The sequence below is a fragment of the Sardina pilchardus genome, chromosome 12 (genome assembly GCF_963854185.1).
Source record: "Sardina pilchardus chromosome 12, fSarPil1.1, whole genome shotgun sequence".
Classification (NCBI taxonomy): Eukaryota; Metazoa; Chordata; class Actinopteri; order Clupeiformes; family Clupeidae; genus Sardina; species Sardina pilchardus.
Window position 1 is genome coordinate 10,965,837 of NC_085005.1, and position 26,562 is coordinate 10,992,398.

At 44.7% G+C, this 26,562-nt stretch overlaps 2 protein-coding genes and 1 long non-coding RNA gene across 3 annotated transcripts in view; all 3 read left to right on the plus strand.

Moving 5' to 3' along the window:
* The window catches only part of LOC134098339 (rho guanine nucleotide exchange factor TIAM2), a 28,252-nt gene extending 24,870 nt beyond the window's left edge, over positions 1-3,382 (plus strand). The window contains exons 19-23 of the mRNA XM_062551369.1: positions 1-36; positions 180-238; positions 418-520; positions 1,419-1,506; positions 1,795-3,382. The exon at positions 1-36 is cut by the window's left edge and continues 73 nt beyond it. Of these exons, the coding sequence (XP_062407353.1) occupies positions 1-36; positions 180-238; positions 418-520; positions 1,419-1,506; positions 1,795-2,419 (911 nt within the window). The 3' untranslated portion in view covers positions 2,420-3,382. The remainder of the gene's footprint in view (positions 37-179; positions 239-417; positions 521-1,418; positions 1,507-1,794) is intronic.
* Positions 3,383-4,740: 1,358 nt separating this feature from the next.
* Positions 4,741-11,925, plus strand: LOC134098060 (uncharacterized). The gene is made up of 3 exons (XR_009940998.1): positions 4,741-5,707; positions 11,115-11,174; positions 11,799-11,925. It is a non-coding gene; the product is annotated as an uncharacterized LOC134098060 (long non-coding RNA).
* Positions 11,926-11,962: 37 nt separating this feature from the next.
* On the plus strand, positions 11,963-13,506 carry LOC134098171 (claudin-20). The gene is made up of 2 exons (XM_062551150.1): positions 11,963-13,222; positions 13,262-13,506. Exon 1 carries the CDS (start codon positions 12,034-12,036, stop codon positions 12,991-12,993), a length of 960 nt encoding a protein of 319 aa, XP_062407134.1. The 5' UTR covers positions 11,963-12,033; the 3' UTR covers positions 12,994-13,222; positions 13,262-13,506.
* Positions 13,507-26,562: the final 13,056 nt, after the last annotated feature.

Below are 26,562 nucleotides of genomic sequence, written 5' to 3' on the forward strand. Positions count from 1 at the left end.
GCCGCATGCGGAAGGATCCGGAACTCACCCTCTTCCGTGAGTGTTGCATTGCATGATGGGAATTTAGTTTGGATGGAAGGATCTGATCTAACCCCATCCCAGCCCAGAGATGTCATACATTATGAAGAAAACAACACAATGTGTGTGAATGACATCACTTTCTTTTCCCTTCTCCCCAGTCTTCAAGAGGGCCGCCATTTTGGTGTACCGTGAGAGTACCAAACTGAAGAAGAGAATGGTGAGTCTCAAATCTTTCGGGGGGAAAAAGACATATCTTTGTTTTTTACATTTGCTTTTTTGCAATGCCTGTGTGTAACAATGGCTAATATGTGTGTCGTGTGTCTCTGATATTGGCTATAATGTGTGTCGCTGATAAATGCCTAATGTGTGTGTTTGTGTCTTCTTCTTCTTCTTCAGACTGCGTCTCGTTCAGCCTACTCACAGGGAGACCTGGATCCCTTCAAGTTCCGCTGGCTCATTCCTGTGTCCGCTCTGCAAGTACGCTTGGGAAACACAGCAGGTTGGTGCAGCTCACTCACTGACCCTCGCCACACACACACACACACACACACACATACACACACATACACACACACACACACACAGACACACACACACACACATACACACTCACCACCACCACCAACCAACCCCCCATCTTAGTTTCTCAACACTATATATTGAATATTCTCTTTGTTGGTCAAACCTTCATCATGTGCCATTACGTACAACAGTGGGGGGCTTGGCTGGCCTACGGGCATCTCTGAGGGAGGGACGCTGTGCCATTTTCATCTGATATTCTGATGTCCAGAAATGTAGCACAGCTGTATGTGTGTGGACTGAGTGCCATCTTTCCTTGGAGACCGTATCAGTCACTGTTCTCAGAACAGGCTCTTTTCCTCCAGCGGAACCTCCTTCTTACAGACTGCACTAGTCACTGTTCTCAAAACAGGCTCTATAAGACTTTCTGTCCACCAAACCTGACCCTCCTGTAGATGGAGAAACGCTAGTAGTCCTGAGTGCTGTTACACACACCTCTAAACACAAAGCAGACTGTGTGTTTTGAAATCCTGGTGTTGCTGCCAGAGGATTGTAGAGTCCCTTACTGAATTCATTATGTATGTCTTGGTCAACCTCTGGGGCCTTAAGAAGTGTATTCGTATTCTCTCACTTAATATTAATAATGATAATAATAATGGTAGCAGCTATATTATTATATAGCAACATATCATATCAACACCAAATTAGATTTCATACCAATCCTTCTAGGCATAACATTACTACACACAAATTGAATAACGCTTGTTTCCTGCGTGGTCGTCCCTCCCACAGCTGCGCCACATTGAATCTTTTATAACTCGCAGACAAAATGCTGTTTTCTGTAAGGCGTGCTGACAGCCCCCGACTCTCCCTGACAGGCTCAGACAACCCGTGCATCTGGGAGCTGGTCCACACCAAGTCCGAGGTGGAGGGGAGGCCAGAGACCGTCTTCCAGCTGTGCAGCAGGTAAGAGGGTCAGCAGGATGCCTCTGCATGAGCAAAGAGGAAATAATAGAGTTTTAAATACTGTATATAAAAACTATATTCTTTGATAAAAAACTGATCAAAAGTCTTCTGTGTGATCATTTACATTTAATTAAGGTGCTTGAAGTCAAATTATATATTCAAATAATTTGTCTTTTTTCATGGAAAATATTCAGTGGGTGTTACACAGGTTCGGTGTTACACAGGTTCTACACAAGTTTCTTGTGTCACAATTTCTGACAATTCCTTTCTCCTCGTCCCCCCCCCTAGTGGTTTGGAGAGCAAAGCCAACGTGTTGAAGACCATCCGCTCCCTGCTGAGGGAGAACGCCAAGCGGACCGTCTCCATAGAGCGGAGCTGCAGAGAACACCTGGCCACCTTCAGGAGACCGCAGCCAATCCAGACCGCCGCAGCTCAGGCTGGACCTTGGTTACCGCGGCACCCGCCTCACCCCAACGGCCTCCGGCCCGTCCCGCTGGACATGGACGGCGACTGTCACTCGGAACCGCCTCTGTCCAGCCGCCCGCGGGACTACCCGAGTCACCGGACCCTGCAGCTGGACAAGCGGGCGCGGCTCCACTCGCTGACCAGCGCCATCGAGGCCCAGCTCCAGAGGCTGAGCTTCGGCGGCGGCGAGGAGGCAGTGGTGGCGGCGGCAGCGGTGGCCTACGGCGTCGGCGAGGGAGGTGGCGTCCGGCTGAAGAGGGCCGGGGGCGCTGACCACCAGGTCGGTCCGTGCGTCACGGGGGGGCTGGTGGACTCGCAGAGCTCCATGGATCTCAACTCTCTGCTGGCCAGAGACTACAGCGTGCAGAGCCTGGCCTCGGTGGTCAACGAGGACTGCTTCTACGACACGGTCATGGGCATCCAGAAGGCTGTTATCCCCACCCTGTAGGAAGGACTTAAGCATGTAGGGATCGGGGAAAGGAGCCTTGACCAACAAAGGACTCGGGACTAGTGTGCTTGTATGTGCTGTTTCCATGGCGACGATGCTTTGAATGGACCGATTGGAATGGCAGAACTTGGATTGCTCGCAAGAGCTTTTTGGCACCCGTATGTTTTAAAAGCCTTAATTTGTTACGCAAGCTGTACGTAAAGAATACCTTGAAAGCCATCATGCTGTAGCGGAAGAAAGCTAGAGAGATCAGTTGATACATGATCTGCTCCTCCTGTAGAAGCTTGAGTATTAAGACTTCATCAGCACTGTGCAGCATACACATAGGACCCATGGAGCTGTAATACCTTCTGTGGGTTTACTGCATATCTTGCCTCGTGGCCTTGTTTTCTAAGCACTAAGACCATTTGCCTACGTCAACTGACATTCCCTTTTTGCTTGTATATTTTAGCTTTCGACAAAGGCAGTTTTAGTTCAAAACTGGAATTGCTTGATTGAAAAAAAAATTGAATGGGTATTCAAAGATTCACAAAGATGCACAAATGACTATTTTGTCTAAATTATATTTGTATATTTCCTACTCTTTTTGGTAATATGTTTGTGATTACATTTATAAGAACTTTTTAATCTAAGTGGCATGCTTTTGTTTAAGTTAAAACAATGTCTTAGATGTCATGAGTTTTGAGATATTTGCGGTATTATTTTTCAAGTATTGAAAAATGTTTTCAGTTTTACTCAAACTTGGTTGTAATTTATTTGTAATATATTCTTGATTCTTTATGTAAGCATTTATTGACATTGTACAGATTAAGGTGTATTATTTAATAAATGCTGTCTTCTACAATCACTTGGTTTTCATATCCTTAACAAAAGAATACTATGTGATTTATTATGTATGCCCTCATAAGAAAGTATGTCAGAGAGATATTTTGGAGTGTGTCTAGAGGCGCATTGCTCTGTGCTGCATCCAAGATGCTGGGAGTACTGATTTTATAAATCCAAGTCACCACAGTCACTGTCAGCCAGCAGATTTCTGACTCTTTTTGAATGTAAAATTTTAGCCTTAAGAAAATGTTTGCGTAAGAGTGTGTTTGTGTGTGAGTGTGTGTGTGTGTGTGTGTGTGTGTGTGTGTATGTGTGTGTGCCAGTGCCTTTGAAAAACGTCTGACTGACAGATCCCTTGGGCCCATCAAATCTTCCCCATCCAAGCTGTAGCTGAATGTAGGCAGAAGAAACAGACAAAACAGCTCTCCAATGAGTCATAATTACAGGCCCTCCTCTCCGGGTGCTTTTGTCTGACTGTGGCTGTGGGCGATTTTAATGGAGCGCGTGGGGGCTCAGGGCTCGGGGTTTCATCAGCCTGCCTCTCTGCCAGCCACCCTTTGTCACATATGAATTAAAGCCATGGCAGTAAAGGGTGTCTGTGCTGAAGAAGCAAATGATGTTCTTTCTTTCTTTTTTTTTCTTCTTTTTTTTTAGCTCCACTGCAATGGTGCTCAAGAGTATTTGCCCAAACAAGTGAGCCAGGCAAGGCGCGAGGAGACAGCCTGGAACCTTATTTTTTAAGAAAGAAAAGGCTGTTAATTTAAAAAAAAAATAAAAAGATGAAAGGGGGGAAAAGGAAGGGAAAGAAAAGCAAGCAGCGTGCAGACGGTGATGGCGAGGGAAGGTTCGGAGCTCCCGTTGCCACAGTAACACCTGTGTGAAAGACCATGAAGACAGCCTACTCCTCTCTGGCGCATAAATTCCAAATGAGAAGCAAATCCCACCTCCCGGCGCCAGTAAACACGAGCCAGAAGAGAGGGAGGAGAGAACAGAAGAGAGGAGAGGAGAGAAGAAGGGAGGACATGGCGCACTGAGGCATGGTCTGAGTTCCACTGGGACCAAAGAGGACTCCCATCTGGAGCGTCACACACTCATTGGAGGGGAGAGTCGAGAAGGAAGAGGAGGGCGAGAGAGACACAGAGAGAGAGACGCTCGCACGCGGCAAGCAGGAAAAAGTGTATGTGTGCGTGTGTGTGTGTGTATGAGTGTGAATGGTGGCTCAGGCTCGGCGCGGGAAGGACGGGCCTGGCTGTGCCGAGCCCCCTGCTCCTCCATGGTATCCGCTCAGCTCTTAACTGGAACTGACAGAGTGTTGAAGTAATCGCTGAAGACCAGGCACTTTTAAGGTCCTCCTCCCTCCTCCTCCTCGTCTCACTCACTTTCCCTCTCTCTCTCTCTCTCCTCACTCTCTCACAAACACCCTCTCTCTCTCACACACACCCTCTCCGTCTCTCTCTCTCTCTCTCATTCCCTCCCTCTTGCTCTCATTCTCGCTTGCACACACCCCCTTCTCTCCTCTTTTTCACTCATTTTTCTCTTTCCACCCATCTCAACCAGATCTCAGTTCAGCTCTTGTCACCACACTCTCCTCTCCTCTCTTCTCTCCATCTCTTCCTGCTCTTGGCGTGCCTTGAAGAAAGCCACAGTGAGCGCCTCCGAGGGGGAGAACCCCCTCCACCCCAGCCTCCACCCCAGCAGTGAGAGAGAGAGAGAGAGAGAGAGAGAGAGAGAGAGAGAGAGAGAGAGAGGGCTCTGACCCGGCTCTGTCTCCGTCACGTCACACTCATCCGGACTTCAGCCGCCGCGCTGCCGGAAGACACGACAGGCAACGATAACGACACAACGCCTGGAGCCTGAAGTTTTTTTCTTTTCTTTTTTTTTTTACAGCGACTAGACTGTCAGCAGCAGAGCTGTGAGAGCCCGCTGGACTCTCAGTGTGGGAAAGACTCTGGACTTTTTGAATCCGAGCGGAGAAGACTTTTGAGCGTGAGCAGAGTACCACGCAACAGTAATGTTGTGGAACATGTGAGTGAGTGAGTGTGTGTGTATGTGTGTGTGTTTGAAAGAGTGTGTTTTAGAGACAGGGAGTGACAGAGCAACTGAGAACAAGAGAGGCATAACACACTAACAGAAGAGAGAGAGAGAGAGAGAGAGAGAGAAAGTGGAGTGAGAGGAATGTGCTGTGCTCAGCCGACATTCAACTACTCCCTCCATCATGCCCGGGGCTACTCTCTCTCTCTACCTGTGTGAGCCTTTGTTTGCCACTGTGTCACATTGACCTGACACAGTAGCCACACACACATGCATACAGCTGTGTGCCTGTCTGTGTGTGTGAGCGCGAGGACACACACACACACACAGACACACAGACACACTGACCGATCCATTCACTGGCAGAATGCTGGGATGACAGCGAGACGAAGCCGATGTTGCTCTTGGCCACTGAGGCTGGAAAACTGATCGGTGAGTTGAGACTTTTCTTTTCCATTTGGACTCGTTCTCTCTCTTTTCCATCTGTGTGTGTGTGGAGACGACCAGTAGTGTGGTCTGCTATGTTACTCCTCAAGCATGCGTCCATGTGCACCACAATGTTTATGCATTCAGGAAGACATTAGCTGAGGAATCCAGTGGGCAAAGCAAACATTGCATAGCACTCAGTTTATTCCACCGTATTCCAACTTTCCATCATTTGTCTCCCTTCAGGAAGGTCCAGCGGGAGCCAATAACCACTAGTCTATTAAGCGCGCCATACAGCTCATGAGAATAAATCCAAGGACAGCCGTAAAAAAAAAAAAAATTCTCCTTTTTCAATCACAATCATTCAAAGCATTGCTCTGTTATCCTTAGGGAAGAGGAGGGAGGATATTTTCTGAATGTGACAGTCTGCCAGACGTCCTCACCAATCACCATAAGGAAAGTGTTCTGTCCTCCGTACTTATGAGACAGCCCCTTCAGCCGGCGAGAAAAACAGCCCAACTCCTCGAGCCGTCAGGTGAGAGCGAGAACCGCCTTATTTTCAGTGTGGGAGTAAATAAGCCATTTATATTCAAGTGGGCTTGTGATGATTGGGATGGAGAGGGAGGTGAGGAGCAGGGGTTACGACAGCGTTGTGGGAAAGACGGAGATACCTCCAGGCACAGACAGGACCCAGCCATGTTTGTCCTTATATGGACACCAACTGTTCCGAGCGTGAGTACTTCAGTGGCATTTCATTTGGGTTTTGTTTGCTGTGAGTGGACAGACTGTAAAACAATACTGGTGCCCACTTACAGTGATAGATTTGAAAAGACACAGAGAACTCACTGAAGTAGACGAGAACAAAAAGAGGCAAAAATGTTGAGCAAGGGGACCTCCTCTGGCCTCAAGGATGCCATGTAGGATGTGTGCTTTGTGAGTAGGTGAGTGATGTGGGTAGTTCAGCACAATAGATCTCTATTCATGATTGAGCAGTGACCCTACAGTCCTGTTATCGCCTTCGGTCCAGCTCTGGATGGTCTGAGTCAGGCTGAATGCTATCTCTTGCGGAAAAAGGCGCAGTTATAGGGAGCGATTGAGGCCTCTTCAGCTTGATGTCATTCAAGCCATTTCGTTTTACGAGGTTGTTTTTCCTGCAGTCGAAGCCAATCAGCCCCACATACATACATGCTCCAATCACATGCAAGTGTTATTTTTTTTCTTTCATTTCTATAGGCCTAATCAGTGCCAAATGCTTCAGCGGGTTCTGGCAGTACAACCAGTAAATGCCAGATGAATACCTGCCTGCAGAGACATTTATGACCTTGTATGAGCGTGTCTTTATAAAAAAAAAGGAGCAACACAAAAAAGCACATGTTCTGCTAAATTCTTGCCTAATTGGGCTTGTAAACAGGCCTGTTCTTTAACCATGAGCATGCTCTTTAAATTTTACACCGACAAATTCTTTCCTGCTGCTATTTTTAAACTTCAATCAAACACCTAAGTCAGCTCAGTCTTGTTTGCCTGTGAACAACACACATGGAAGCCTATCTGAAAGTACTTGTTCCATTGAGGGCAAGATTCGCATCTTAAGTATTTATAAATGTTTTTCAACTAGGCGTCTATTCATACTAATGCGATACTCATCACCAACAACAACTTTCTTGGCTGTACTTCCCAATCGGTTGCCTGGAGGACAGTTTCCGCACTGGTTTTCTTGTGTCCGTGGCTCATCTTGGCACAGGAAGAATCAGCAAGCCGAGTCTCGGCGCTGGCATGTGCCTCATACCAGCAAAAGTCAAGAGACCACAGCCGAATCATGGGACTATGTGGGACAGAAATCTATAGTAAACAAAGTGGCTAATGACAGACAAGGCCAGTTTAAGGGGGAAAATGAAGAGGGACAGCAGCTCGGGCAAGGCCCAACGCGGGAAAGAATGGGGACCGGGTCATGTGACTGTGTGAGAGCCCCTGAGAGAGAGACTGGTCCCTGGGGTGAACCTTCCCACGCTCCTTCAGCAGCCCTGGAGCTAAAGCACACAGTGGATGCACCAGCCTTGTCCTGCGATCCCACCAGCCTCTACTGCTGTTTTTAGTCAACGGCTGGAGTACACACAGTTCATAGTTTACACAATAACTATTGATTCAAGTGACTGTAATTATTGTTCACTTGGCAAGTAGTTCATTGTGATAATCATATATTTTCAGGAGTATGTGCCAGGCTACTTTGAGAAGAGAGGCAACAATGAATGGAAAGTGGATTTTAATTGCTGTGAGACATCTAAGTGTAAAATTGCATCATAATAATAATGTTGCAGAATGTTTCCCACTAACGATTTTTGTTTAATCTAGACATTGACCAGATGTTTCTGCGAAGGCAGTTTTTTTCCATGGGAAATGAACCTCTGGCCTTGCTGTTGCTGATGAACTGAATGTCAGTGTCCAGTATAGCTTTCTGACTTTGTTAATTACAGAGAATAGCTTTGTTTACAGAGCCAAGGTTTGTTTGTTGAAAGAGGAGCTCACTTAACAAAAAACAAATTAATAGGAAACAAAAACAAAGAAGCTTTATTAACATAAAACTATCTGCTGCAACCATCCAAGGACATAATATCACAAGCTTAAAAAACACTAGGAAAAACACTAGGAAATGCCTGAGACATTTAAGCCTTCCACCACAACCACTCATTCATCTTTTCCCACACACATCCCACGGCAAACCCTTTCCCTCAAATTATACCCTACAGAGGCATTAAGTGGCACACATACCCCCTGACCCATACTGATGTACAGTACCCACACAACAATTAACATGACTGACACTGAGCCATCAAAACACACTTGGTTGATGCTGTTCCAAGAGAGTTCCCAGTCTCCGAGTGTGAGTGTGTGACAGAAGTGCTGTGTTGGCGCGGAGCTTTAGAAGGGGCAGGAGATAAAGCGAGCCTGTGATAGCCTGCCATGTCCTCTTACACTGGAACTCCACACATCGCCCAGCACTCCCTGGGACCGTGTTAAACTGCATTATTAATCCAGCGCTAGCTCCCACGGTAGCCTACCACAGACTGCCAATGGAAACATGGGCCATAGATCTACACATACTTAGCACACACATCCTCTCTCTCTGCCTCTCTCTCTCTCTCTCTCTCTCTCTCTCTCATTCTCTCTCCCCATATCTCCCACATACTTACAGTACATCTAGGGTGTGGAATCATACACTTTCTGTCTAGATCTTACATAAGTATGTTAAACATAGCAATATAAAATATAAAATATAATACAAAAATACAATGAAAATATAAAAATGTATTGTGAAAACATCACTCTCTCCCTTCTATTTCACTCTCTGCTTCTCTTTTCTTTTCTCTTTTTCACTCTCTCCTTCACTTCTCTCCTGTCTTTACTGCTTTACACTTTGACATACTTATACATGCAGTACATACATTAATACATACCTACATACTTTCTTTGGTATATATCCTGATACAGACATTATATTGTGTACATTTACAAAGGAGCTGTAAAATATGCCACAAAAATACTGTATGTACTGTATATACTTGTGTGTCATCATATACAAACTCATTTCTACACATGTGCAAAAATACAATATCTTGCATTTGAGAGACAGCTTACATTACATCAGTGTGATGATCTACTGATTACATAAAACTGTGGTTGGACTAAGAGTTTTGACCCTGCTGACACACACACACACACACACACACACACACACACACACACACACACACACACACACACACACACACACACACACACACACACACACACACTTCTATCCATATTCCATATCCATATGTGTCCACATATTCAAGTATACTCACAATTCATCATTCCCACTCCCGCCTGCACTATACAACAGAGTCATGACCTCTCTCCACAGTAGCCCTGCATATGTTAGTGCTCTGCCCCATAGGTGGTCCTCAGCCTCCTCCGTGGCCTTCACTCCTACTGATCCCCCCCCCCGCTGGACGAACCTCAGCCATCCACCCTCCTACAGGGGCAGAGCCCAGTGAAAGAGAACAGCTTCTAAATGCACCCATACACAAACATGCACACACACACACACACACACACACACACACACACACACACACAAACATGCAGACACACACACACACAAATGACACACACTTTTAATGGACTCTATTCATTAGCGTTACAATCCATCTCCTAATGAGGCCTACAGCTGTGCTAATGGCAAATTTGGCCTTTGGGTTTAGTAGGATCTCCCTTGGGATCCATGGTTAGCCTGCAGGCGTTTTCTTATGGGGGGGAGGGACACCCCTAGTTATGAATAATGGGACACGTTGAGGGAGTGGAGTGTTAAGGTTAAACGATGCTTATGCTCCCAGTTCATAATTCCTCACACTGTGTCTTGTGGTGTGTTTGAGTTGCTGGGGAGGTGAGCAGTGGGAGGTCGGAGATTTTTTTTTCTGTCTTTTTTTTTTTGTTGTTGTTGTTGGAAGCAGGCAGGAACAAGTTGGAGGCAGAGATGTAAGGGAGGGAGAATTGGAGAAAAAAAGGGAGAAAAAGAGGAACAGCTGAGTTGAAAGAAAATATAGCTTTGGGTTTGTGTTTATGCCTCTGGTTCCAAAACTCTGTCTCAGGTAGGCAGGCAGGCATCTGCCAGCATGGGTGGTCCCCGTCATTCACAGCCCCAACACTGATGGAGGAGACGGGAAGGCAGCACGGCATAAGCAGCGGCTTGCTACACCAAACATTCATCTGATAATACACCGTAATTTAATGTTTCCTTAGATACCAAAGAAATTACAGGAAGGAGGGGGAAGGAATGAACCGGGCGGAGGTGGGAGAGGGTGGGTGGGTGGGAGGGTGTCTGCGGATGGAGCTTTCACATCTGAGCTACAGTCTGCAATTTCCTCCAGAGCAGCAAAAAACCCAGAAAAAAAAGGGCTGACATTTTATTCCGTTCGTTTTCTTTTTACTAAACCATCCGACTGCCGAACCTCAGAGGCATTCAGTGGTTGCCGCAGTTAATTGCCTGTCACAGGTAATAATGGACCATTTCATTCCTGTGGTCAGGAGGTTTAAATTCAATGTGAATGAATATTAGCTTATCATAGGGCTTTTATCACCTCATGGCTGCGCAGCCCAGCTGAGAGCGATGCTTCCCTTCACTTTTCTTATCTGAGAGAACGACCTTCAGGTCAGGAGAGCGTCTCTTTGACTGCGACGAATCACTGCTCAACGTTGCGGCACATAGAGTGTGGTCATTCTACAGTTCAGTCTGCCACATTTCCATAGTAGCCCTCAATAAAGCAAGGTGCGCAGACCCATTTCAAAAGCACCTTGGCGGAAAATGGACTGCGAGTAAGTCTGTGATTTTCCTGGGGTTTTTTTTCTCACTTTGTTATTTGTGTCCCTTTTCCAGAGTTCAGAATTCTTCCAGAGCTACTTGACGCACAACAGCACGCATTGCACCGCAAGGAAGGTAAGACGTACTTTCGTTTCCGTCTGAAAAATATCACTCCCGATTTCTAAATTACAGCCTTCACACTGTGGCGATAAATTAGTGGGATGTCAATGAGGCATGACAAGACACGGCTGTTATTGTTAGTGAAAAAAAAGAAAATTGTGCATGGAGAAATGGAAAAAGTGTAAATGGATCCAACGCATACATTCTCGTTTGATTGGCAAATGGTTTTGATTTTTTTAGTTGGAAGATTTTTTTTTTTTTTACCTGGCGCTGTGGACGGGGAGTCTGTTGTCACAGGATAAGCTCTTATGCAGATGGAGGGACACTGCCACTTTAAAAACATATAATTGAGCCGTTCACGAAAAAAAAAAAAAAAAAAGTCCACCAAACTGGAATGCAGAGTGAAAATGCAGTCCATCCCAGAGGGCGCGTTCATACTCTCTTGTAAACCAAAAAGGGAGCGAGAAAAAATTGGGGGCTAAAAGCAGTGAATAAAAACTAAACAAAAAAAAAATAATCTAAAAAAAAAAAAAATCGCAGGCAGCAGACTCCTCTCCCAGTCACCAGCCTCGGAGCCCCATCTGTCTGATCGTCACGCTTGCTCGCTCGGTTCAATTCTCATTTCACTCTTTATCGCAGCCCACTGGAGCCTGCGCTGAGGAATTATCAGCTGTCAGGGAACCTGCGCCGGGCTGATAGCGGTGCCAGCGAGGACGGAGAAAAGGGGGGCGCGAGGAGAGCGGGGCCACTGCAAGGTGACGCCGGTGGAGGAGGCGGAGGCGGAGGAGGAGGAGGAGGAGGAGCCGGCGGAGGCGGTAGCGGCGGAGGTTTTTCGGCTGCGCCCGGCGCGGGGAAGAGGAGGGGAGTGTTCGCGATGCTCTCCTCCGCCCTCCAGATCCTGGCGTTCGCCCTGGCTCTGCTGGGCGTGTTCGGGGCGACGGTGGCCACGCTGCTGCCCAACTGGAAGGTGAGCGCCGAGCAGGGCCCCAACATCATCACGGCCATCTCGCAGATGCAGGGGCTGTGGATGGACTGCACTTGGTGGAGCACCGGCGTGTTCAGCTGCACGCTCAAGTACTCGGTGCTGGCGCTGCCCGCCTACCTGCAGACGGCCCGCACCACCATGGTGCTCTCCTGCATGATGGCCACCCTGGGGCTGTGTCTGGCCGCCCTGGGGCTGAAGTGCACCCGCTGGGGGGGCAGCCACCGCGCCAAGGGGCACACGGCCATCGCGGCGGGCGCCTGCTTCGTGGTGTCCGGGGTGCTGTGTCTGGTGCCCGCCTCGTGGTTCACCAACGAGGTCATCACCAACTTCCTGGACGCCCGCGTGCCGGAGAGCAGCAAGTTCGAGCCCGGCGGCGCCGTCTACGTTGCCTTCGTGTCGGCCGGGTTCTTCCTGGCGTCCGGCGTGATTTTCTGCCTGTCGTGCCCGGGGAAGCGCCAGGGGCCCCTGGACTCGGGCTCCTCCCACCCCAGCAAGGCGCTCTCCAAGCCGCCGCCGTCGCTGCAGCAGCAGCAACCCGAGCAGCAGCCATCGGTGGCGACGCCACACCGCGAGCAGGTGAGTCGCGAGCAGCAGACGCAGTCGCCCGACCAGTCGCACGCTCAGCCCCCGCCCCTGCCGCAGCCCAACGGCAACCGGGAGAAAGCCTCCGTCCCGGAGAAGCTGCTCCACGCCGACGAGGGGCCGCCCCCGTCGCCTCACCGGGCGCTGGACAAGCTGCACCAGGACAAGCTCGGCCAGGACCAGGAGCAGGGGTACTACTCGCCGTCCCGCTCCCGACCCCCGCCCCCCGACATCAAGAAGGGCTACAGCCTACAGGACTACGTGTAAACAGGGCTCTCTCCACACTGGCGGGGAGCCCTCGGACTGAACGGAAAAAAAAAGAAAAAAAAAAAGAGGCGGAGAGAGAGAATGGAAGTGAGGGAAAGAGAGAAAGAAAGGAAGGAAAGAAAGAAAGGAAAGAAAGATGGGTAAGGTGCATTGTGTTTGGCTTGATGTTTCTCTTTGTAAGAGGACAAAAAGAGAGGAGAAGGGGGGATAGAGAGAGCTAGAGGCAGAGGTGGTGGTGGTAGAGGAGGTGTTGGAGGAGAAGGAGGAGGAGGGTAATGACTTTGACGGCGTTATCTCTCTCACTCATCTGTTCTTTCTGCACAGCAAGCAGTGAGGAATGGAGCTGCTCCCATTATCTAGCAGCAGACAGATTGTGGATCCTGTGCTCGCAGAGTTAATAAAAGGTTTGCAGCTGTGGGCTTTGGACAAAGGGACAAATCAGGTAGTAACGATGAGGATAAAATGCACAAACGCAGCTTGAATTCTGCTTTATTTGACTAAAAAAAAAAATAAGATTGAAATAACAAAACAAGGAAAACAGACCTAAGGACCGACGTGGAACACTTTACCTCACCAAAGCTTTAGATCAGCTAGACGTGAAGAAGAAGCCGCACACATTTTCTTCATCGTCATTGTTTTGACTATAGGAGCAGGAACACTTGACAGCATATGCAATAATACTTTTTTTTTTGCCAGGACATGATTACTAGTTATCTCTGCGCTTGGCTTAAAGGCTTGTGGAATGATTATTATTCAGCTAGCGCATGCTGTCTGTGTGCTACTTGCCACTTGCCTGCTAGATAATAATGACACGTTTACAGCTAAATGTAAGGCGTATTGCAGAGAATGTGCTTCAGACAATGTTTTGCTTAGTGCAGAGTAACGTTAAGAAAGGCTAGACAGATACTCTCGAAAAAGATGTCTATGTTTGTGGGTGAAGAAAGCGTGAGTGAGTGAGTGAGTGAGTGTGTGAGTGTGTATGTATGTGTGTGTGTATGTGTGTGTGTGTGTGTGTGTGTGTGTGTGTGTGTGTGTGTGTGTGTGTGTGTTTGTGTATGTGTGTGTGTGTGTGCGCGTGTGTGTGTGTCCAGACTGTGTTTTCCGGCAGGTCATGGCAGGCAGAAACTCAGTGGGTTGTCGCCCATCTGAGATAATGATGCTCTTTGCTTTCCCATTAGGAGCTTGTCGCTTGGATGCACTCTGCTCATTTATGGTGGGAGAGCACATTCAGACACACCCCCTCCTAAACACACACACACACACACACACACACAAACACACTCACACAAACACACAGAGGGACACAAATGGAATCCCTCTGTCTTGTTCTAGCCGCGAGGGTAATAGGTTTTTGCACCCAATCATCTTTACGGCATGTGTCCGCTTGTCATTGCTGCAGGAGACACTGTGATAGACCTAACACAGAATCAACGCTAAGCTCTCATTGGCTGGTCCCTTGCACACGGACACACGGGGGGACAAAACCGGACAGAGGTGACCCCAGCTTCTGCAGCTGCTGAGCACAGAACACCCACCCTCCTTTAGACAAAAAATAAAACAAAACAAGGCTACAACTGACTATCAAACCTACAAGGAAATGCTCAGAATAAAACATCATTCATCTGCAGCAATGTGACACCATGTCTGGAAAATATTTGCTTGCTGAGAGCGACATAGGACCTGGATATCGATCACAGTTTGCGGGCAATTCCCTGTCAGACGTTTTTCAGCAGGAATGACACTTTTCTGATGGGCCCTCATGGCTGAGGTAATGAGTCTGAAGCCGCCATGTTGCTGCTGCTGCTCTTTTTGGTGAATGCTGCATGGCCCTGGTTGTCCCTGCAATTTTTTTGTTTTGCTTTGTCGCTCGCTGCTTATTTGGTGTTGTTCAGCTGTTCCTCACATGTTTACACACTTGCCAGATTGAATTCTATTCTTTATGTCCTTGCCATTGGGAGATATTGCAACAATGACAAGGGCTTCATTTGGAGCCAGTGAGCAATGTAATTTTCTAAACCGGCTATTCCCAAAGAGAAGCCATAGTGATGGTAATTAAAGCTAATGTGAACACAGTTCATGAGAGGACGTTTTGGTTTAATACAATTCTGCTGGATTGATAAGTAAAATCCAACTAATGGGTCTTTTAAATTATCAGAATTTCTGGTTAAAAAGGGCCCTACGTATTTTTGTAGCTGGGGGGAAACAGAATATGAATGTTACATTTTGTTTTCACACATTTTAATTAACTGTCTTGATACAAGACATTTTTTCCTTTCAAATTATTTTTCTCTGTGAAAGTATCAGGAGCCTGATAATCATGATTTTATGTGGTTATTAAACACTTAACCAATGAGGTACCCTTTAATGAATGAAGGCTGATTCATCAGATCATGGTGAAGTTGCGACCGTTCTTAAACCATTGCTTTGAATGCCGTCTCTATCTCAGCCTGAATGTCCATCCTGCTTCTAGTGACCCACAGCATCGTGAATTTTAGATGCCACTCTGCTCTGTCCTAGCTCAATAAAGCTAAACTTTGCCCAGCCAAAGGCTTTTGAATAAAAAACTCACAGTAAGCAATCCACAGTCAGACGGAAAATATGTACAACTCCATCGTGTTCATTTTAGTTACTGAATACAAGACCTAAAGTTCCAGGAACTTTTCTTGAGTCAAACCATTCATTTGTGATTGCGATCAGAATGTTAAGTCGGCTGTATTATTCAATTTCAAAAAGTACTGCTTACAGTAGCCCTAAGGAGTTCAGCATGGCGGTTTGGAGCAGAGAGCATCCAAAAATGCAGCGTTGCGTGTCCTCAAAAGCAGGGTTTGAGAAAAACTGGGCCTTAGTAGCTCCTCTCGCGGGTTGGACTCTGATGCCGTCTCTTTCAGAGTTCAGACCCTCCTGCCAAAACCCACAGCAGTGTAACTAATGGCAGCACTGTCATGTGCAGAGAGCAGAACATTGCCCATGTGAGCTTACTATGTCACCTCATTAAAGCAAAAAGGCCTGTGCTGAACAAAACAACAGGATGTGTCTCTTTAATGTTTTATTTTTTAATCTTTCTCTCCCACAGAAAAGAAAAAGCCCACAGTATTTTGTAAAACAAAACTGAGATATGTAGGCTAACTAAATATGTAAGGACATTTTTCTGACAAGACAAGAAAACATCACAAACTGACTACATTATCAAATATGTTATTCTCTGTTTAAAACATGTATTTCAAAGATCTTCCATTCTAAGGGGTAATCTGTAATGTTGTTGCTTTTTTTTAATTCTCTGCACAACAAAGCCAAAGACATTAACATAACAACTCCATCTCCGCATCCACATCAAAGGGATTTACTTAAACTCTGCCTGAAATTAACCTCATTCACGGTACGCCTTTTGTAAAGTAGTGGTGTTAGCGGTGTGTCCGTGACTCGACTGCTAACACCCCAGCGATAATGCAGTGAGAGGGTTATGAGGTGTCTTATAGTCTGCTAGATGCGCCTGGAGTCAAGCTGGCCCAAATGAGGGTCTGCACAGCCCTTCTGTGGGGGTACCCAAGCGTCTAATCAGCTCCATTTACACAGCTGAACGCTCCATCACACACAAGAGCGACATGCTCACCTAACCCTGTGCTATTCAACGGTGCAGCAGCATATACAGTGCCTATAGAAAGTTATCATACCCTTTTGAAATAGTTACTTTTTTTGTCTTACAGCCTGAAATCAAAACCCATTTAAAAAAAAATCTTTTCCAGTTTTATTAACAAATTTAGCTGTACAACATCAAAATAATGAAAAAAAAGTAAACAGTTCTGAAAATTAATAAAAAATGAAAAACTAGAATAACAGGGTTGGGAAAGTCATCATACCCCTGACTTAATACTTTGTAAAGCTTCCTTTTGCTTTCATTACAGCCATCAATCTGTTTGGATATGTCTCTATTATAGCTTTGCACACCTAGATAGGGGAATATTTGCCCAATTTTCCGTACAGAAATGTTAAAATTTAGTCAAATTCTATAGGGAATGGCGATGGACTGCTCTCTTCAAGTCAATCCACATATTTTCTATAGGATTTAAGTCAGGGCTCTGACTTTGCCACTCAAGGATATTCACCATCCTATCCTTAAGCCACTGCTTTGTTCTTTTGGCAGTATGTTTAGGATTATTGTCGTGTTGGAAGGTGAATGACCTCCCCATCCTCAGCTGTCTAGGAGAGGGACGCAGGTTTTCCTTAAGAATGTGGGTGTACTTGGCAGCATCCATTTTCCCTTCTATCCTGACCAATTGCCCAGTTCCCGCTGAAAAGAAACATCCCCACAACATAATGTTGCCCCCACCATGCTTCACACTAGGTATGGTGTGTTTTGGGTGGTGTACTGTGTTGGTTTTCGCCAAACATTGCGCTTGGAGTTCAGTGCAAAAACACATCTGGAATATTCTGCTACCATGTGGAAAAAGCTTATATGGTCAGATGAGACTAAGATCGAACTTTTTGGAGACTAAGATTGAAGTTTTTGGACTGAGCTCCAGGCGCTAACCAAACACAGTATACACACCCAAACACACCCAAAACACACCATACCTACTTTGAAGCATGGTGGGGGCAACATTATGTTTTGGGGATGTTTCTCTTCAGCGGGGACTGGGCAATTGGTCAGGATAGAAGGGAAAACGGATGCTGCCAAGTACACCAAAATTCTTGAGGAAAACCTGCGTCCCTCTCCTAAACAGCTGAGGATGGGGAGGTCATTCGCCTTCCAACACGACAAAAATCCTAAACATACTGCCAAAAGAACAAAGCAGTGGCTTAAGGATAGGATGGTGAATATCCTTGAGTGGCAAAGTCAGAGCCCTGACTTAAATCCTATAGAAAATATGTGGATTGACTTGAAGAGAGCAGTCCATCGCCATTCCCTACAGAATTTGACTAAATTTTAACAATTCTGCACGGAAAATTGGGCAAATATTCCCCTGTCTAGGTGTGCAAAGCTATAATAGAGACATATCCAAACAGATTGATGGCTGTAATGAAAGCAAAAGGAAGCTTTACAAAGTATTAAGTCAGGGGTATGATGACTTTCCCAACCCTGTTATTCTAGTTTTTAATTTTTTATTAATTTTCAGAACTGTTGACTTTTGTTTCATTATTTTGATGTTGTACAGCTACATTTGTAAATAAAACTGGAAAAGATTTTTTTTTAAAATGGGTTTTGATTTCAGGCTGTAAGACAAAAAAAGGAACTATTTCAAAAGGGTATGATAACTTTCTATAGGCACTGTATGCTGGCACCTTTCATTGCTCAAGTTAAGCCAAAAGCATTTAATTAGGACATCATAGGATGAATTTCAACCCAGAAATCAACCCAAGACAATTACTGTTATAACCTGACCATGTCAAATTAGTTGTGAACGTTATGACCAGTAGGCAACTCTCACTGGTCAGCACAGCAGGTATTGTTATGACTGTCTACCGCAATCAAACGCACACATGTGAATCATGTTGAATTCAATACCTCTCTCCCTTCCACACATGCCACCGTTGACCGCAATCAAACGCACACATCATGTTGAATTCAATACCTCTCTCCGTTCCATACATGCTCACACGACTATAACTGTGAATCTAAGACTGACTGTACATGACTGTCAATTTTTTTCCTCCATGCAGAATGATGGAATAAATTAACTTGAACATTTTAAAGGGGTCACCTCATTTAGCCAAGCATTCAGTTTCAAGGGAGAATCCATGTTTATTTTTAGTGCCATTATGAAAAATGGAGGCGGTATTTGCCTGCTAGCAATAACAACTAAAGTCACCCAGTTCGCCCTCTCCTTAATATTATGCATGATCATGATTTTAAAAGAGGTAGAGAAATTAGCCTACTTGTGGGCAATTAATTGGTTTATCCGTACAAAAATAGTTAAGCCTAAGGACCTATGATATGTTTTTTTGTAGTAGGCCTATGTTAGTTATTTGTATTTATTTGTATCTAATTTATTTGTATCTAACTCACATCCCAAGGCATACAATAGACAATCCGCATCAGGTTTTTCATGTTTCATAAACCTAACATTACTGCCTGCAAATCAATCGGCCGCACCCTCGATTCCATACTGTCTTTTGCGAGTTTGTGTTGCTTTTGGACAAGAAGTGTCTGCTAAATACCAGTCCACTTTAAATATCAACAAAAATGCAGTGCTAACTCATCACAACTCAACTAAATAAAACAGGTCATGGCTTTGATTGACATGACATCTGCATTTGATTGAATGACATTAGCCTAATTGTAGTATATTTCAGCTTGATGTCCATTATTCAAGGCATCAGAATCCTCCTTAGAGGCACATCTTCAGTGAATCCAAGGACCGTCAATTCCCAATGTAAGCAGAGCATGAGTGAAATATAATGGGCCTCAACAGGCCAGTTTCAAGTACATCAATCTTGGTGTCATTGCAATGTCATAGCCATTCAGCACTGCATGACCTCGTGGAGCTTCGTTGGCAACAGTAAAGCTCACTTCACCAGAACAAACTTTGAATATACAGGAGTATTGCAGAGTAAAATAACACTTAACAACACTTTAAAACAACATTGCTGGACTAAAACAAGTTTGCCTGTGGTATATATTTCGGCTATTTGGCTTAGGAGTCCATTTGTTGTTTTATAGCCCAGATACAGTAGATCTTCCACTGCTTCAAGGTAGTTCTAGCGGACAGGGGTTGGAAGCAGGCCATTCAATTGGTCTTGCATATGGACAGTGTATTGTAATAGTAGCCTAATTAAAGGGAACTATATGCAGGTTTGGCGTTTTCATTGCCGGTTTCGCTTTCGCTTTTCTTTTTTGCTCGTGTATATTTTACAACACTCATCAATCGGTCAGTCTGCCTTTTCATGAGCATGATCGCGAGACTGGAGACTTTCTCTTTAGCTTTTCCACTCAGAGGCGCTAAGAGGAACATGCACATTTGCATTCACCTTTAAGGGTGGGAATCGCAGAGTAACTAACAAATTGATTGTCACGAAACTTAGCTCATAATAGCAATAATATTGCCATACTCAATACAATAGAAAATATTAATCTGATACATGTTTATTGTGTAAATGAAGGCAAGAAGATGGTAAAAAGCTTGAATTATGTATTCACTGAAATTCACAACAGAATTGCAAATGTGTACAGTGGGTATATATAGTTTAAGCTTGTGTCTCTTAAATATATACTGTAAATATATTTCTTAAAGGGGACATATTATACCTCTTTTTAAACGAGGTTAGAATTGGTCTCTCCCAAATTGAGCCATTTCTGGGCTGGCCACGCCTCCGACTGCGTGTATTGATTACGCTGCTCGTTTCACAGGTGAAAATGACTACAAACAGAGCCGGCATCCAACCACATATGTTAGACCCTGGTGCTAGGGTTGGTCTATGCAAATTCCCTTAGTATTACATCAGAATAAGGGAGCAATCCAAATGGCTCACAGCAGCATACTATTCTTGACACCAAAGTCTTTCTACTGATCTACAGAAAACGGATGGATGGGTTTTTTTCACGCTTTGAGTGTTTATAAGAACAGTAGAGGCCTAAATATGAACACAAAGGCCCGCAAAAAGTGAGTTTTGCATAATATGTCCCCTTTAAAATGAACAAAACATTTATTTATTTTAAACGCATTTCAGTGTTTAGACACATTTCATTGTTTATGCTTATGTTTATGGATGAGGTAGTGACTATGGTAAGGATGAGTCTGTTAAGAATATGAATAGTAGAATCTTATATTTTGGTAAAAAAAATATGGAGCAAGTGTTTAAACAGAGTATCACAAAAAGAAGTTAAACAATGTATTGCCATATAGACATTTTGTCCAACCCCTATTTATAATACATATTCCTCCTGTAGACATCAACAACATGTGTGCCACATCAGCCCCTCGGGCCAGCCAGGGGGGGATCTAGAGGTCCTGCCTTATGTATCTGTTAACTTCAATCATCCTTCATGTCACACGCCCCTTCAAAATGTCCTGATGAGCATTACAGGAAAGACTCAGGAACCCTAACGACAAACCGAATGAATGACACTTAATAACACTTGACTTGAATCAGGCTTGTTTATAGCCTAATATTTATGACGTTCATAATAGTGTTATGTCACTCTTATGTAGATACCTTCAAGTAAAGTGTAATCCATTAAAGTTAAAATTCTAAAGTTAAACTCTGTATCCAAACCATGGGAATAAGCTATGAAATTGCTTTAGCGATAACACAACTACGAGAAAACACAAAAATCAGGGAGGCTGCTGAGGACAGAAAACAGAAAAAAGGTGAGCTCATCAATGTACAGTAGCCTACATAAGGAGAATAAACGGAAGTCAACGAAAATGTAGGAAAAAGAGGAAAAGAAAAAAGTAAAGATACAAAGTAGATACAAGATACAAGATACAAAGTAGACAGAGTAGCCACACATGATGATCTCTTGATAAATTAAAGAACAACATTTCCGCACACATCCTTTAACCAAGGTTCAAGTTATCAAGATCCTCCTCCTTGTTTTTTCACAAGATGACATAAAAAGATGGAAAAAAAGAATAGACAATTGTAGTAAGATCAGTAAGAAACTTAAGTCATCAGGACGTTACAGTAATTGCTGAGCTGTGACCAACCTTTTCAAACCAGGTTTTGGAAAGTGAGAGAAAGTGCTCAGGAAGCAAATGCCATACAAGCAGGACCAAGACAGCCAGATAGATACACAGACTTGTGAAGTGATTACAAAGGTCTGATATGGACTGACCATGTGATAGATTGATAAGGTGCTATAGCGTGTGTGTGTGCAGTGGTGTACTGCAAAAGTGAACTGTGCAGAGAAAGAAGTTGAGAACAGGGTAAAGCGGAAGAAGGAGAAGACAACAAAAACAGTCAATAACTGGGAGTAACAATGTATAAGGTTGTTGACAATGATAAGTTTGCCTGATGGCAACATGTGTACAAGATTGTCTAACCTAAAAGGTTATAATCGGGATTGAGTCTAATTGAGTCTGTTGAGTCAGATAATCAAACATCTTAAAAAGTCGTCTTTGAAAATTATCCTAGTAGTCTAGCAGCCATGGGGTCAGACCTGGTTTTGTCGTTTTTTTTTTTTTTTATGGGTACTTCTTTAAGATTTAAGAGGGTGCCCGGTGATATCCCTTGGGCAATTTCGTATTTAGCCTTTCTTGTCCAATGTGTTGAATATAAGGCGGATATACTACAGGTGAATAGGGTAAAAAAATTAACAAGCAGATATCACTATGAAGTTTTCTGAAATGTAATGTTTGAATATGCAAATTAGGTATGATGTAATTAAATATGCGCTGATTTGCATAAACATAAAAAGACAAAATCTGAACAATGGATAAAGCCAGTTTCAATTTTTTTCTTTTCATTTTGTTGATATAAGAGATAAAAAGTATTTTAGGGAGGGAATTATGGATATCTCATTTAGTTATTCAGAAAATCAGAAAATACTATACCAGCCTTTAAAAAAAATCCATTTTCGCCATGTTTTTTGGAATAAAATGTCATGTAAATCGGTCGTAGCAGTTAATTATCACTGTAGTCAATGGAAGTAGCTACACCAGACGCAACAGTGAGGCGTACATTCGAAAAAAATAGACCCATCTTCTAAAATGGATTTTACGCGTCGCGAACGGAACGCTTCAGTTACGCATCTGGTGTAGCTCCCCTGTAAGACTGAAATGTTTGGTGTATGTAGATGCTTGTGAAGTGGAGATGTTGTTCTCAGAGTGAGAGATGAAACTCATCCATATATCCGCCTTATATTCAACACATTGGACAAGAAAGGCTTAATATACAAAATTGCCCAAGGGATATCACCGGGCACCCTCTTAAATCTTAAAGAGGTACACCTACTCTACTAGATTCTGCAAAAAACAAAAAAACTTTAACCGACAAAAGTGAAGTGTTCCTTTAAGGTTCTTGTGAGCTTTTGCCAGACCAGACCAGTCATTAAGCAATGGGGTCAGGTTGCAACCAACCGGGGTCAGACCTGGTTTTATCGGTTAACGTTTTTTTTTTTTGCAGAATCTAGTAGACTAGGGGTACCTCTTTAAGATTTAAGAGGGTGCCCGGTGATATCCCTTGGGCAATTTGGTATATTAAGCCTTTCTTGTCCAATGTGTAGGCGGCTATATGCTATCACCCATGGATGAGTTTCCTCTCTCAATCTGAGAACAAAATCTCCACTTCACAAGCATCTACATACACCAAACTTTCCAGTCTTATACCTAACCATGTTTAGAAGGTTTTTACAGACGGGTTTGTTAATATATTATTCTTAGCCTGATTTACATGACATTTTATTCCAAAAAAACATGGCGAATAATTTTTTTTTTTAAAGGCTGGTATAGTATTTCCCTCTCTAAAATACTTTTCATCTCGTAAGTCAACAAAATGAAAAGAAAAAAATTGAAACTGGCTTTATCCAATGTTCAGATTTTATATTTTATAGTTTATGCAAATCAACGCATATTTAATTACATCATACCTAATTTGCATATTGAAACATTCAATTTCAGAAAACTAATACATTTATTTTTCATATTGATCTAAGTAATCAACTGGTGAAGTTTTATAGTGATATCTGCTTGTTAATTTGTTTTACCCTATTCACCTGTAGTAGGCCTATATCCGCCTTATAGTCAACACATTGGACAAGAAAGGCTTAATATATAGTACGAAATTGCCCAAGGGATATCACCGGGCACCCTCTTAAATCTTAAAGTCTACAAGATTCTGCAAAAAAAAAAAAAAACTTTAACCGACAAAACCAGGTTCAGCTAAATTATGGCATTTGGCTGCCGGACTATAGCTTCCATAGGTTTGAATGTGTGCTGACCACACAAACCTACTGTATCATACAATATGGCAGCTATAGTATACTCACTGTGGAACTAGATATTTCAGCCCTCAACTGAAAGGTATTGTAATGAAACAGCGGGGTTACTAATTAGCTGCCACCACCTTTTTTTACCGGTATGGTCCGGTTGTCATCCCCAGTTCCACACAAGACACGCACGGACGGTAGTTTATATAAGTAGATCTGTTTATTAATAACAATTCATGAATAAAATACTAGATCAAGTCAGTTAGCAGGAGTAGAAGGTCCGTTATCGGATATATTGCACTAAGCCACTTAACGCCACTACAAATCTCACAATAGACTACTTATTGCACACATCATAGACTAATTATTGCACACACACCATAGGCCAATTATTGCACACACCCGAAAGCCCAACAGGGAATAAATACACAGAAACAGCTAAACGCTGTACTAGGCTACTTAATAAATAGACATTAAGTGTATCACAGCAATCAATCAATTCATGGCTTAATCAACACATTCTAAAACTTCCCCACATAACCACCCGCAATCCTACACTCAATCATAGTAGTTGTCCCTCCCCGAATTTCCCCACACACACACACACACACACACACGCACACGCACACAAACGCACATCAATTCATGAAACACATTTAAAAGAATCAACACTTCCCTCCGTCCGGCAGCCTTCGAGACCCTCCCGTGTGGTTGTTGCACGTTCAGTCCGCAGGCACCGGCGTCCCGGATACCCACAAAAAGAGTCACACAAAAAAAGGATAGGCCTACGCGTCCCACGTCGATCTCGGTAGCCAGATTCCGTCCACTCAATTTATCCTGCTCATATTGTAGCAACGCGCTAACTGTGCTCCACTCACGCAGTCTTAGTTGTCTTAGTCTCTCTTTGTCTGCTCTCGCCTCTCTCTCGAACACACGCAAACACCCTTTTTCTTCCCAACTTCATCCTCCACAGGTGTCACTCATCGGCCCATCAATCAATCGCCAACCCATGATCAGGAAGCTAATTGCTTGCGTCCTTACATTCATCCCCCAATCAATCGCCAACCAAATCAACAGGAAACGAATGGCCTGCGTTTTCACGTTCATCACACTACCCCCCTCTTTGACAAAAGACTCGTCCCGAGTCTATTTTATACTACATAATCTCTAGCCCATGCTGGGGGTTTACTTGTCCTTCCAGACCGCATCACATGTTCCAAGTTCTGATTCTGTGTACCTGCAGAGTTAAAGGCAGAAGCAGGAACAGGGTAAGGGGGCAAAACAGAGGTGGAGGCAGGGCTGAAAGCAGGGGGAAGAGCGAGGGTGGGCTGCAGGGCCACCGCAGAGGCAGGAGCAGGGGCCACAGCAGAGGCAGGAGCAGGCGCCATAGCTGAGGCAGGAGCAGGCGCCACAGCAGAGGCAGGAGCAGGCGCCACAGCAGAGGCAGGAGCAGGCGCCACAGCAGAGGCAGGAGCAGGCGCCACAGCAGAGGCAGGAGCAGGCGCCACAGCAGAGGCAAGAGCAGGCGCCACAGCAGAGGCAGGAGCAGGCGCCACAGCAGAGGCAGGAGCAGGCGTCACAGCAGAGGCAGGAGCAGGCGTCACAGCAGAGGCAGGAGCAGGCGCCACAGCAGAGGCAGGAGCAGGCGTCACAGCAGAGGCAGGAGCAGGCGTCACAGCAGAGGCAGGAGCAGGCGCCACAGCAGAGGCAGGAGCAGGCGTCACAGCAGAGGCAGGAGCAGGCGTCACAGCAGAGGCAGGAGCAGGCGCCACCGTGGCTGGCTGTGATCGTGAGAAAACCCAGCTAGCACCATACCTCCTTCCCCGGGATCTCTGCGGTTGTGATACTGTCTGAGAGGGTCGAGAAGTTGGCTGGGAATGTCTAAGTTCTGTTTGGGAGGGTCTGGCTGCTGTTGCAGGGGAGTTCTCGAAACCACCGGACAGAGGGGCTCCTGAAAGAGTAGAAGGCACAAATGGTTTCAGTCTATTAAAATGAACAGTCATCTCTGAGCCACCCCCCTCTGGCCGTATTCTATATACCACTTCTGAAATACGCTCCAGAATTTCATAGGGTCCACGGAACTTCCTCTGTAACTTTGGGCATAGGCCCCGTCGTCTTGTTTTATCTCTTAACCAGACCCACTCCCCCACAGAATAGTATTGGAAATTAACCTTGAAATCAAAGTTCCTTTTTTGGTTGTCAGAGGCCTTCATCTGATGTTTCCTTACTGCTTCTACAACAGTGGATAAGACCTCACTCACTTTGCTAACATAATCATTAACAGATGCAAACTTTTCTTGGTTATCCAGGTTTAACATTACATCTACTGGCAAAATAATTTCTTGGCCAAAGAGAACCCGAAAAGGAGAGAATCCGGTGCTTGCATGCATGCTGCTCCTATAGGCCATCAGAACAAAGGGTAACAGGGCATCCCAATTAAGCTGGTTTGCATCTACAAAAAGAGACAACATGGATAGCAAGGTTCTATTAAATCTTTCTACCATCCCATCTGACTGAGGTGAATAAGGGGTAGTCCTGGTTTTGTGCATACCCAGTAAGCGGCACAATTCTTTAAATAGCTGTGACTCAAAATTCCTACCCTGATCAGAGTGAATGGCACGAGGTGCCCCATACCGACATACCCATTCCTCTGTCAGGATTTTTGCCACCGTACACGCCTCTTGGTTTTTCATAGGGAATGCTTC

Coding starts and splice junctions, on each gene's coding strand:
- LOC134098171 (XM_062551150.1), top strand. CDS start 12,034: ATGCTCTCCTCCGCCCTCCAGATCCTGGCGTTCGCCCTGGCTCTGCTG.